This window comes from Entamoeba invadens, assembly GCF_000330505.1.
Source record: "Entamoeba invadens IP1 unplaced genomic scaffold scaff_1105074725163, whole genome shotgun sequence".
Classification (NCBI taxonomy): Eukaryota; Evosea; order Mastigamoebida; family Endamoebidae; genus Entamoeba; species Entamoeba invadens.
The window spans coordinates 70,650-84,816 of record NW_004443556.1 but is presented as its reverse complement, the minus strand read 5'-3'; the positions used below and the strand labels follow the sequence as shown (position 1 = coordinate 84,816).

At 28.5% G+C, this 14,167-nt stretch overlaps 1 protein-coding gene across 1 annotated transcript; it reads right to left on the bottom strand.

Annotated features, from left to right (window-relative positions):
- Positions 1–13,349: 13,349 nt before the first annotated feature.
- On the bottom strand, positions 13,350–14,051 carry EIN_117880 (hypothetical protein; the record flags this gene model as incomplete). The annotated part of the gene is made up of 1 exon (XM_004258937.1): positions 13,350–14,051. One exon carries the CDS (start codon positions 14,049–14,051, stop codon positions 13,350–13,352), a length of 702 nt encoding a protein of 233 aa, XP_004258985.1.
- Between the last annotated feature and the right edge of the window lie 116 nt (positions 14,052–14,167).

The following is a 14,167-nucleotide window of genomic DNA, read 5'->3' as shown; positions in this document are numbered from 1 at the left end:
TTGTTGTGGTTGTATTATCCCACAAACAGTCAATTGCGACCACTTGATGTTTGTTTTTGTAATTGAAAATAATGTTTGGCAAATACAAAAGAAAGCAAATTTGAAAGTTATCAAGTTAATCATTTGATTTATTATTTAATAAATACAACACAATTCAACAATAAAAAACTTAAATGAAGCATTTTGAAACAATTAACTTCTAACAACAAATTTGGACTTTAAAATATATTAAAGAAGTCCACAAAACGCAGTGAATGTTTAAAGATTGTCACACATTCAATCCACTAATCAATCTCTATGTGAAAGTGTCAATGTGTAAAATCAACTGAGATTGATTATGGTAATAACTTATAGTTTTTAAATATTCAATTTCTGTATTTAATTTCAAAAAAGTGTCTCAATATCTAAATTATATTTGTGTCCTGCTTGAAAGTTATATAAATTTTAATAATAATAAAAATAAAAATAATGACTAATAAAAATGGTTGTTCATAATAAAATATAGTTAATCTTATCGAGACAGACTATTGTATGCCAACTCTGAGAAAAGTATTCATAAAATCTAAAAATGATGATAAAAAGCACACATAACCAATGTGATAATTGCTATTTTGTGTTTGATAAAACAAACAAATAATAATAATCGTAATAAAAAAATTGGTTATGTTCAGAGAATGACCCAAATTAATATTTGTGGTTGTTATTAACGTTGAGTAAAGTGCTTCTGTGTCATAGTGAAAATGATGAGTCGAAATAGTTGTAAAATAATATAACAATAATACGAATCCATAATGCATCACTTTTACAGATAGTGATGCACTTGCAATTGATTATTCAGCAACCCAAATATAAATAAAAATAATAATAATTTATACTTCTCAATTGATAATAAAAAGATAAATTACTCATAATGTAAAAAACAACAAAAATTAAAAATATACACCAAATAAATCAATAAAAAAGCATTGATAAACAAAGAAGTTTGGTTTTTTGTTGTTTGAAAAATCAAAAACATAGTTGTGGTTTATCTTATATATTTTAAACACTCTTTTCAATAGATTATTAAAATATGTTACTGTATACATCAATGTGCCAAGAGTCATAACAAACAATTGGTTAAACAGTCCATATATTTGACAAGAAGTCAGACAACAATATAAAAATATGTGGATTATATATAATGAAGGGAAATTGTTATTAAAACAATAATATATTTGACACTAAAAACTGTTTTTAATGATTGCTTGTTATATTTTAATTTCTTTTGATAAACACTCTTCAAAAGATTAGTCACGATATGGTAAATACCAAAAGATGAAAAAAAATATATTATAAACAGAAAAAACAGTCAAAAATCTTGCTACATCGTATTGTCTGAAAAAAAATACAGATAATATAATTGATTTTTTTGAAAAGTTTATATTTTTTATAAAGACTATTGTGTGTACATATATTTTGTGTGTTTTTTTAATTATCACTGATGTGTTCATGTTACTTTTGCAATTTGTATTTCATTTCAACTCAAAAACAATTGTTTTTTATTTTTTTGGTTTACGTTTAAAAACATATTTATTTGTTTTGGAATAAATGTTATTGCAAGTTACCACTATTCTTATTTTGCCATTTTTTACTTTTTTTCATAAAATTTTATTTTTTTCATTTTTTTCACATTTTATTTGTTTTTTAGTTCATGATTTGAACTCGTTATTCCATTTTCATTTTATTATAATTTAACTACACTGTAATATATATTTTTTTTCAAAAAACAAAAACATTACTCTTTTTAGCAGTATTGGTTTGTTGGGGATTAGGTACGTCGGCGAGTTAATACATTTATGATTTTTAATAAATTATAAAAAAATAAACCCTATAATATTCGCATTTTAGGGGTGTGATAAAATGGTAACTACCCAAAAAATGGTTACTGTCAATGTAGAACTTCTTTTTTTTGTAAAAATGAAAAACATTTTATTTAACATTTTCAACAAATAGTCTAAAATTTTCAATATTATTTTTTGTTGTTTTTAATGCACTTTTGGGAAAGTTTATTTTAGTCAGATGAAAATGAGTCAAGAATTTTTAAAACAGCTAATTAAATTAAGAATTACACTTGAAAAACAATTCGTTTTTTTATATTGGGATTTTTTATTTTTATTTAATAATTGTTATAAAAATGTTTTTGTGTGAACTGAAATTGTATTTTATACAGATCATTATAATAGTAATCATCAATCTTTCATTTTTGAATAAAATTTGTATTTTTGAGTAATTTTTAAGTCTGAATTTTTTCGATATTTATAAAAAAATCGATGATATATACAATTTATACAATACAACGTATTACAAACATGTATATTAAATCTGTTGACAATCATTATTTGTTTACTTTTATAAACGAAATACATGTTGATACCTTTGTATTCTAAATAAATGTATTTTAATAATCCTATATTTTACTTCATATAAAAAATTAAAATAGTTATATGATAAACATATGCATTATTCAACTTACATATAAACATCAAGAGATGATTGGGATCCAAAATTTGATTGATAAGAACCACTTGGTTCAAAAATATGTACAAGATAAATTAAGTTGATTATTTTATTAAAGACTTCTATAAATAAAACCAGTTTACTATATTATATAATATTGTTAATATTATTATATAGTGTATCGAAAAATAACATTTAAATTAAATTAAAACAATAAACAATTATTATATAATTTAAAATATTATAATAAAATTGAACAATTTATTGTTTTATTTATTTTAGAGTTTTAGTTAAAAGTTCAAAAATTCAAACTATATTTTATTAATAAATAACTAAATTAAATCAATATACAAATTAAAACTTATAAACCTAAAACACGAGTTATTCATATAAAACCCAAAAAGTGGTGTTAAAATAATATGGCAAATGGACTGCCATTTAAGTTAAGTGACACGATATAACAATAACGACTTAAACATTCAAGTTTGTATTTCCATTAATTCAAAAATATTATATATAATATGTATTAACAAGTAGACATTATAACAAGAACAAGCCCGCAATATTAAAAAAAGTCAGAAAGGTATCACCCTTTGGTAAGTAGATACCAAAGAGCGCGTAAACTGAACACGACATAGGCACAAACGTTTTCAATTTGGGCAGGAGTTTTATAATTTGACTCAATTATTAACTATGGTTTATTACCTTATAAAATTAATAATATAAATATAATTAATTGTTAATTCAATTATGGTTTGATATTTTACACACACTCCATCTAAACTGTTTTTCAAAACTCTGTACTGGGATGCCCCGATTTTTTAGACAAATAATTTCTAAATAATTTTTCCTTTGCTTAACCCTCATTTTTTGTTATAAATATTTACTCGAAAAAAACAAAATAACGAACTTGAATTTTTTAAATTTTACTTGACAAACAAATCTTCCACCAAAAATTTACTTGAAAAATATAAAAAACAAACTTGGGATTAAAATTTTGATTACCATAACACGATTTTTGCCAAAAAGATAAAACACAACTTTATAATTAAATGTCTATGTTTACAGAATCACCAAGTTGTGTTTCAGATAAAAATGAAAAGTATAAACAAGTAAAATAGGCATTCAGAGAAGATAAATAGGTTAAGACTTTACAATTGAAATTTTTTTATTTTTGAACTGTTTATTTTATTTAAGATTCTTTTGATTAATAACCTTGATTGTTTAAACGTTTGTTTTATGTTATTGATTACTTTTTTAATTGTTGAAATAAACATAAAATTATTATTAATTAAAGTGTTGTATCATTTGATGCAATAATATCCTTCAAACCATCATTTGTTTATTGTTATATTATTGTTTATCTTGTGTTTGTTAGAAATATGTTGTTTTACTCACGTTTAGTCACAAAATAAACCACTGACCAAATAACGAACGCGGAAAATCGGGGAAGATTTACCCAACATTTGGGTGATTTCCCGATTTTTTGTTCAATAATTGAAATTGTATTGATTTTTAAGGGTTTTAAACTGTGTACTGTTGTTGGTTCAACAAATAGGAAAATAAAAAATAAAACAAATAAAAAATAGTAAATAACGGGAAACTAGGACAAAGGGTTTTTATAAATTTTGGAAACGGTACAGAGTTTTGGAAAACAGTTTATTTCTATTTATTCAAATCAAAAAAATTATACACTAAACCCAAAAGTCCACTTTTTCATTATCAATTTCCATTTTAATTTTGTTAAATAAAATGTTTTTCATTTTTACAAAAGAGAAGTTCTACACTGAAAGTAACCATTTTTTGGGTAGTTACCATTTTATCACACCCATATACAGTAAAATTCTATCGGTGCGTGGAGTCATGAAAATTGTTTTCCCAAGGTGTGTACAGTTGAATTAGGTCTACTTGTGATAGTATTTTTTATGAAAGTGATATGATTTTTATAAAATGTACAACATTTTTGATAAAAATGATGAATTAATTGAGAAGTGATAGTAATTTGTTTGAAAAATTATGAGTATTTTTTATAAAAGTGATGAATAATCGTAAAAAATGATGATTTATGGTAAAAATGATGGGAAATTATATCAAAAGTGATGGATTTTTCTCAAAAATGATGCAATCTATAAGAAAGTGACCAATAATATTTTGAAAAAGTTTATGATTTTTAACACTTGTGACAGATTATTTTATAAATATATAAATGTAGTTAATTACGGAAACTTCCCGTTATTTTAAACAAAAAACACAATCATTCATAAATCACTTCTGGTATAAACAAGAGACCAAACTTCATTTCTACATTTTTCCATTGAAGCTATTACATCAGCGGGTTGGATATTTACAAAACCATTTTTTTACAAAGCAGATCTTCCAACACCGACCATACTCTGATTTCGTTTTCAACTTTTCGTTTCCAAATTCCGAAAATGTTTTCTATGGGGTTCAATTCTGGGCTATAAGCCGCATTGAAAATAACGGTATGATGTGTATGTTCAACAAGTTGTTCTAAATCGTTATGAATGGAACAATTGTCGCACCAAAAAATAGCGTTTATATTATTATCATCATAATGTTTCATGACATCTTGGATATAACGATTGAACATTTCAGTGTCACTTTTCCCAGCAACTATAAGGCTAAAACTCATGCCCATGTAGTCAATTGCAGTCAATGCAGAAAGCCGTTGACCATTCTTTGCCTTGGTGACAATCATTTTTTCTCCAATTGGACTCCATCCATAACTAGAAGTACAGGCTATTCGCCAAGAAGACTCATCAATGCACACCCAGGTGTATCCTTGATGCATCATTCCGACTAATTTTTCGATGGCTTCAACTCTTTTTTCTTTGTTATCCGGAGTATTAGCTACGGCTCCTCGTGTTGTTTCTTTCTTGAAACTTAATATGGGAAATGTCCTCTCCATTTCATTTCCCGTTTTACAACGCATGAAATTTGTAATTGAACTTACGGATGGTATTAAAGAATCTGCCAGATTAAGTGATTCTGGAGTAAGAGGTTCATTAAATCTTCTGTGATATCCAGCTTCAAACTCTTGTTCTGTAACAAGAGAAACGTCTTCTAAATTTCTGACATTTGCTCCTGCTGTAATATATTTAATATGTCTTCTAATATTAGAGACAGATTCAGTACTGTCTTTTTCTAATATCTTTTGAACAAGGTTTTGAAATGGTATTACACGGCTCTTTCTTCTGTAGTGATTTTTAGGCAAAATTGATTCCCCCTTTCTCAATTTTATTAACAAATTATTTAAAGTGTTAACTTTGATACCAACTTTGGTACTATAGAATTCTGGTTTAACTGTATCTCCATATTTTCGAAATAATTTAATTAATTCAAACTTATCAGAAAGCAATACTCTTTTGTATGATCTTTTGATTTGTGTAATATTTGTTACATTCTTTTTTGGTCATCCTCTTTTTCTTCTTTCAGATTGTGGTGGTATAAAAGGAATAATACGCCGTGATTCCACAACTTCAACTTGTAGAAGTTGTGGAGAGTTTTCTATATAATCGCTTCGAACAATTGGATCTCTTGCATCAAGATATGTAAGTGAACGAGACATTTGATTATTATTCATATTAAAGTTGTTTTTATAGTACAAATAAATCAAAGAAAAATCAATGTAAACACATCTTTTGTAATATTTTATGTTTATTCGTGTTTATTTCATTTTTTGTTTAAAATAACGGGAAGTTTCCGTAATTAACTACATTTATATATTTATAAAATAATCTGTCACAAGTGTTAAAAATCATAAACTTTTTCAAAATATTATTGGTCACTTTCTTATAGATTGCATCATTTTTGAGAAAAATCCATCACTTTTGATATAATTTCCCATCATTTTTACCATAAATCATCATTTTTTACGATTATTCATCACTTTTATAAAAAATACTCATAATTTTTCAAACAAATTACTATCACTTCTCAATTAATTCATCATTTTTATCAAAAATGTTGTACATTTTATAAAAATCATATCACTTTCATAAAAAATACTATCACAAGTAGACCTAATTCAACTGTATTTTTTTTTCTTTTCTTTTTTTATTTCTGGCAAAAAACTAAAAAATAATGAAATTTGTAAAACTATCCACAATCTAGAAAAATGACATAATATATTTTTTGTTTTTTTTGAAAAAAAAACGCGACACGTGTAAACATAAAATAATATTGTGAATTTTTTTAAATCGTTTAATTGTTTAGAATAAGAACAACGCATTGTGTTTTTGTATAAACAAATGGACTTTTGGTGCTGATTGGTTCTTGTCAATTTACAACTCGAGTACGTCTTTGACATCAGCCTCGATTGCTGTATTGTCTTCTGTTGATAACCTTGAAAAAAAATTTGCTTGTTCACTGTGTTATTACATAAGTAGCATAAGGTGAGTGTCGATTTTTAGTTTCGAAAAGTCATCATCTTGTCGTCCTCCGCCTTGAACTCTTTTCGTCTGCAATCATCTTGTCCACTTGTTGTCTCGTTTTCAGCCGACACATTTAATATCCCATTTGAATTTGTATCAAATGTGACTTCAACTGTGAGACTCCATGTGGTGCTAATACAATACCAAACAACCCAAACTTTCCAAGCAGGTTGCAGTGTGATGTCATAGATGCCTCGCCCTCAAAGACTTGGATGAGCACGCCAGGCTGGTTGTCTGCATGTGTCGAAAATATCTGTGACGTTCTTGCTGAAATTAATAAGTTTTGTGTTATCAATTCTGTCATCACACCAATCACAAGCGTGCTCTTGTGATTGGTGTGAAAGTCAGTGCATTTTTTATTATCATTTAAAGTTTATTTTTTTGAGGAGAATTTTCTGCTTTTCTTCTCTTATCTTTTTTGAATTTATTTTTGTTTGATAATTTTTCTCTTTTTAAGTTTTTATTACCAAGTCTTTACTCTTTTAAAATAAAAACAAATTTGCAATTGACATTATTTTTGCGTGTTTTTGAGCCAAATATGTGGGAAATCATTATATCTATCGGTGTGTAGGCTCAGGGTCCTTAAAAATCCAACCCTATGGATTTACATATACACCACGTGGCAAAAAATATAAAACCACACAGATAAATAGTTGTATAGTTGGGAAAGCCATTAGTTATATAATAATGGCATATATTGCTTTATGGTAATAATATTATTATAACATCTTATTATAACATCAAGTTTAAATTATTAATAACACAATAAAATAATTTACTACAATTAATAATTATATATTTGATACAAATGAAATTTTTAATAGTTAAATAACTAAACACTTATTTCTTTGTTTAAATCAGCATCTTTAACAATCATTCTTTCTCGGAGTACAGACTCTTGAATATTTGGCATTGCATACCTTTTTAAAATTGAAAAACAACATTCACAAGCAGCGGAACTTGTCGGTATGCTCAACATGAATCCAACAAATTTACGTAACTCAGAGCCCTCTTTTAATAAATTAATATAATCAAGTATATCCAATTCATCGGAAATATCCCACAATTTTTCATGTTTTTCTATTGAACAAACTCCTTTTTTGAACTTTTTGCTACATGCAAATCACTTTTAATACGTTTCATATTATTTCTAACCTCATACAAGTTATTTATTTGACTTAATTGTTTTATTTCAATTTCAAATTGTTTCATAGCATATGGGACAGTTTTTGTTTCCATCACATAAGAATCAAAGTTGTTTGCGAATTCACAAAATACATCTAAATTCGTTTTAGGTCGTTCATACACAGTCCCGTCTCGATTAATTTTGTCTCTATGGTTTTCAAGATAATTAGTGCAATTTCCTTTAAATCTTGGAGATGCTACAACATATCGAAATCTCACTTCTAATGTATCAAAAAGAATGTCCAATGTTTTTATAGCATTAGTTATATCAATATCATTAAGGGTTGTCAACAACTTAAGATTTGGAAATAAATCAAAAGTGTGTGTTTTAATATCATTTTTCATTTTATAAATTTTATTTTTAAATTGTTTTATCTTGTGAATTGATCGAAAGAACACGGCATTTTTTTCTGAAGTTCTTGGTTTAAATTTTCCAATTGTCCCAAAGTGTCTAAGAAAAATGCTATATTTAGTTTTAAATGAACACTGCAAAATTGTTCGTTCATCTCTTTCACTGTCATTTCACCATATTTCATTTTTTTAATTCAAAATTCATTAAATAATTCTGAATTTTGTCGTAATTTTTTAATACCCATTTGAACAATACCGCCATTGATAACCACCTTGTTGTACAATAAGTTGGAGGTGTACATTTGTAAAGTTCTCTAAACTTTGAGCTTTTGAGAAAAAAACTGACATTGGATAGCAAATAAACAGTGCATGACGCACTTTTGGATTCCAAACATTCTGCAACACAGAGATTTAATAAGTGGCATTTGCACCATATTGGGAAGATACACATTGTTCTTCCAGGAAGTTCAGAAAATTCGTTAGATAATATCCCACTCATGCCACCCTCACTTTGCTCATTGGGAGCACCATCAGTTCCCCAACTAGTTATTTTTAATGTATCTATTTTGTGTTGTTCCAATACCTCTTTTGTTTTTTTCGACAACAAAACACCAGTAGCTTTTCTATTATAAACATTGATTTCCAACATTCTGACTATGATATCCATATTGGGCATCACCATTCGAATGTAATATGAATACCAAGATTTTGAAGCAACCACAGATTCATCAACGAGAACAGACAAATGTGTTGCTATTCTTGCCAATTTAGATTCACTTTTTCTTATTTTTGTCAATATTTCAATTCCACACTTTTCTATAGATTCCTCGATTATTTCGATTATTTCTGCTATAACTTTGTGTTTACTAAGTATGTTGTTTGCTGCCAAAATAACAGCAAGATTTGTTGTTGGTAATCTACCTTCTTCTATCAAATTCGCTTCTTTGATTTTCACTTTTGATTTGTTGCTAACTTTTTCATCACATAATTTATTGTTTTTAATTTGTTGTAAATGTTCTTCTGCTCTGAAACTGTTCACCAGCAATTCACATGTTTTTTTGTCTTCAAGAATTTCACAATGACAATCTTTGTGGTGGTGTGAACATTGTGCTTTGTGAATGTTTTTTCCACAAATGATACATACAAATTCACGTTTCTTTATATCTATAACTTCATCATTCTTTCTTTGATCCAATCTATTCGTGGTTTTGGTTTATCCATATTTTTCAATTTATTGTATTTATTGATTTCAAGATCATTTATCTTTTAAAAACAAGTTATTAATTAATAAATTATTAAAATGGATATATAAATAAATAAAATTTTAATTTAGAATTATATATTCAAAATGTTTTTTGTTAACTACATTATTGAAAGGTAAATTTTAAATGATTTTGTTTTTTCTTCAAATTGTGAGGCATTTTTCTATTTTATTTATTTTTATTTTTATTATTATTTTATTATTTAAAGATAACCTATGGCATCTATTTAAAAATTTAAGGACTCTGGTGTATGCCACTTTTGATTGGTCAAAACCACACACCAATAGAATTTTTACTGTAAATAACAATCAATAACAATTAATTCATCTAAAATTTTTAGATTTTTTTATTGTTACGGCAATTTTTTTAGTTGTAAATGATTTTTGAATCTTTTATTTTAAAAACTTTTTTGATATTTTTTTATATTAAATAGTTCAAATTAATATAATAAAATAAAATTGATATAATTCAATTCAATCTACTGCCTATTGTTTAGTTTTATAACGAACCATGAATGACTGTATTTTGCTCTCGAACCTTAAATTTAAGTCCACTTATATTAATAATATAGTTTTATTATAATTAAAAAACTACTATATTTTCTATAACACTGTTTTTATGTAAACAATTGTAAATAGAATTTACTACACTATTCCATGATAAACCCACAAATATACATTTTTCTCTGTTTAACACGTTTCCTTGTTTCACTGTTATTTTTTTATTAGACAGTGTTATTTTTTTTCTTTTTTTTTGCCGTTTGATCTTTTAAAAAAGACTGTCATGCCTGTTTTATTTTTTCTTAACATTATTCTGCACAAGGATATTACTCAAACCAACTAGCAAATAAGAACTAGTTTAAATAAGATATTATATCGAAGATATAATTTTTATATTTTTTCGGGATTTACTCAATAGAAACATCAGAAATCCCGAAACAGATATTTTCAAGCCGATAAAATTTTTAGTATTAGGCGATGTACTTGGAGTTTCCAAAACAGATTCACAATCAAGTACATTTCAACCACCTTGAATGTCATTGTTATTGAATATATAATTTAATATATACATTACATATAACAAACATGTTCACTTATTGTTGTAATACATTCTATAACACAGTTTGTTGTAATTCAATTTTTTAAAAAGATAATAGTTTGTTGACTTGTCTGTTTGCATTTTTTTCAATTCTCCGTAATACGTTCCGTTGTTTTAATCCAACTTATTGGTGTGATTGTTTTCAACTTTTTTACTAAAAATCCATCTTAAATACAGTAAAAGGTGTTTATTTGTGGGTTTTTAAACAGAGAAAAAACGTATATTTGTGGGTTTACCATGGAATTGTCTAGTAAATTCTATTCACCATTTTTTCCATAAAAAAACAGTGTTATAGAAAATATAGTAGTTTTTTTAATTATAATAATACTATAATTTGTATTTAAGTGTACCTAAATTCAAGGTTCGAGAGCAAAATAATTATTTGTGGGTTTTGCATTGGATTGGTCCATTGACCCACAAATAGACGTAACCCACAAATATAAAAACCCACAAAAAGACACTTTTCACTGTATAATTTGATTATTTTTAAGATGTGAACAAAAAATCTGATATGTAAAAAATAATTTTGAAAAATAAAACAAACTATATAGTCCATAAAAATAATTATATTTTATGTTTCAAAAAATAAACTAATTATTAATTAGTGATAAAAAATAGCGGAAAAACAATATCAATTACACCCAGAATTCAATTATGCGTTTCCAATTGAATTTGTTATTGGATTGCATGGCTCGGAGCAGTCTTCTCCTTCAACCATCTCTTCGCCTTCAAGACTCTCTATTCCCAATACGTCATGTGGAGAACAGTCCATTGAGTTTCCTGGCTCAAAGGAAGCTCTCCCATGACTCAAGTAAGTCATCAGGTCTTTCATACTAGAGATTGTGACATCCCTAATTATTTTAGGTAGCAGCCCTTTTTTTGAAGCATATGTATGCTTCTTGCAGTCCAACTGGTTCTTTTCAAGTTGCTTCTCAACTAGATTAATGTCAAGTTGTGTCTCTATCTTGTGCTTCAGAATAGAAGTGAACACTTTTGTGACAACATTAAGACAAGTGATGGGGCGGTAGTTGGCTGGATTTGTAGTATCACCACCCTTATGAATCAGTACCGTCCTCCCCGTGAACATGTTTTGGGGTATCTCTTCTGGATACTTGTACCACTTCTGGTATATTCGCAACAATGAATCATGCAAACAAGTACAATGTTTGATGTAGTACCCAGATATCTTGTCTAGTCCAGGAGCCTTCCAGTTAGCAACGCATTTAACAGCCAGCAACATTTCATCTTTTGTTATCTGTTGGAGGTGATAATTCTTCTCTTCACAATCCCAAATCTCTTTGGTGTAGACATTGGTCTTGTCTACCTCCTTGACAACTTCAAAGAGATCGTGCCACAATTCCATCGTTTGTTCAGTTGATGGAAAAGTACTAGATTGTTCGCCTCTTACAATACTCCGTTTGTTGAACACCATCCACTTCAAGTTTAGCCTTATTCTACTTAGGTTCTTTTTTTTAAACTCCATTTCCAACAAGTGGGAATTTCGCAGATACCGGAAGTAGACAATTGTGTCACTTGTCTTTTGGAGGACTTCCTCATCACTGCTCCTTTTCAAGTTAAGCAAATTTCGAAGCTTTGTGATGTTTCTGCATTTAAGAAGATCTGTGTATTTGTTGATGATAGCCAAAAAAATTTGTGTCTCTGCTAACAGTGTTGAGAACACTGGTTTTAGTTTGAAGGAATTGTTTTAAGGCGTATGACACATCATTGATATGATTCTGATAATCTCCAATTGTGTGGATATCAGGTTTGAAATAGTTATTCAAATACTCAATCAACTTTTTGATGAGGTTGCTGTTACTGTAATAGTTTACATACGCAGTCCCTTCATGCTTCTTCTCGAGTTCTTCCTTAATGATTCCAACAAACTTGTCAAGTTCAATTTCGACATTGTTGTGTTTGTTGATCAAAACATCGAATTTAAGAGCCTTAGACTTTTCTTTGTCAGTCACTACTTTTTTCATGTACTCATTAGCATCATGCTTCTGTTTGTTGGTGATACAATGACATTCTCGGACAAGTTTTTTCAGTCTTCCGGGACTGGATACATCGACACCCAGGTTGTGAAGTATCCCTAAACATTCATCTTCGGAGAGTTTTGTTTTAAACATTTTTTCGAATTTTGAAAGTGCATAAATAGTCATTCTTAGTTTGACAGTTTTACTCGGTATGTGTGGTTGAATTCTATTTTCTTCAGACTGGCCCCGGTCTGTGGCTGTATTGGCTGTTGAAGTATTGTCACCAGGGCATCCGATGGTTCTTCGACAATTGGAGTTGTCCTCAGATTCATCGGCGAGTATTGAGGATATTCTAAGATGATCTTCTGAACCGTCCCTGCCACTACATTGATCCCGGTCACAAGTTGACCGGTCAATGTCGAGTTTTTTTGTACTTCTGCCCCTATATTATTTATAACTTGCTCATGGTTCGCAACAATAGTTGTCATATTTCGATCTAAAATAGCGATACTTTGATTTGTGTTTTGTTATAAACTGCCCAACTGTCCAATCTTTTCATTTAGGAGTTGTTGGTTGGCATAGAGTTGACTTGTTGTCTGGTTAAGAGTTTCACTGATTTTGTTAGTGTTCTCTTTATCCACCATGTCAAGTTTTACTGAAACACTCTGAACAGAAACCGTGAATGAATCATTACTTTTCTTTTGATCATTCAATGTTGTGTTAACATTTTGTATTTTTTGAATCATTTCATCTTTGAGCTGGTTGATGTTCTTCTCAACTTTCTCTAATGAGTCATCCAAAGTGAGATCAAGATGATCTACAGCATTCTGGAATTTGGTGGCTGCTCTATCAATGTTGTTTTCAGAATCTGTTCTGGCTTGAGTGATATCATTCCTAAGTGGAGTGATTGCCGTTGTGGCGATTCCTTTGATATGATTCACAAGAGCTTCTGATCTCAGCACTTTCTGAGTTAATTCTTTGGAACTTAATGCTGGTGTGTTCTTTGCATTTGAGTGCTTGTTGACCTTCTCTTCAATCTCGGCTTGTTTCTTCTTGATGGTAAGGAGTGTGCTCTCGAAGTTGCTGATCCTTTCCATGATTGTAGGAAGCAAAGCGAGCTGTTTCTGTATTTCTTCGAGGATTGATTTCTGAGATGCGAGTTCAGTGGTGTCATTAATTGTGATGACATTTGTTGTGTTCTCTTCAAGTGATTGTGAAGTTGAGTTCATTTCCTGAGGGGCTACTCTCCGTTGTTCTATGTGTTGTCTTGGCTATCTTCTTCTTAATGGCTGTTGGTCTTTTCTTTTTGGCTGCTGTCGCTTGCCCTTTTACTCTTCTTGGGTTC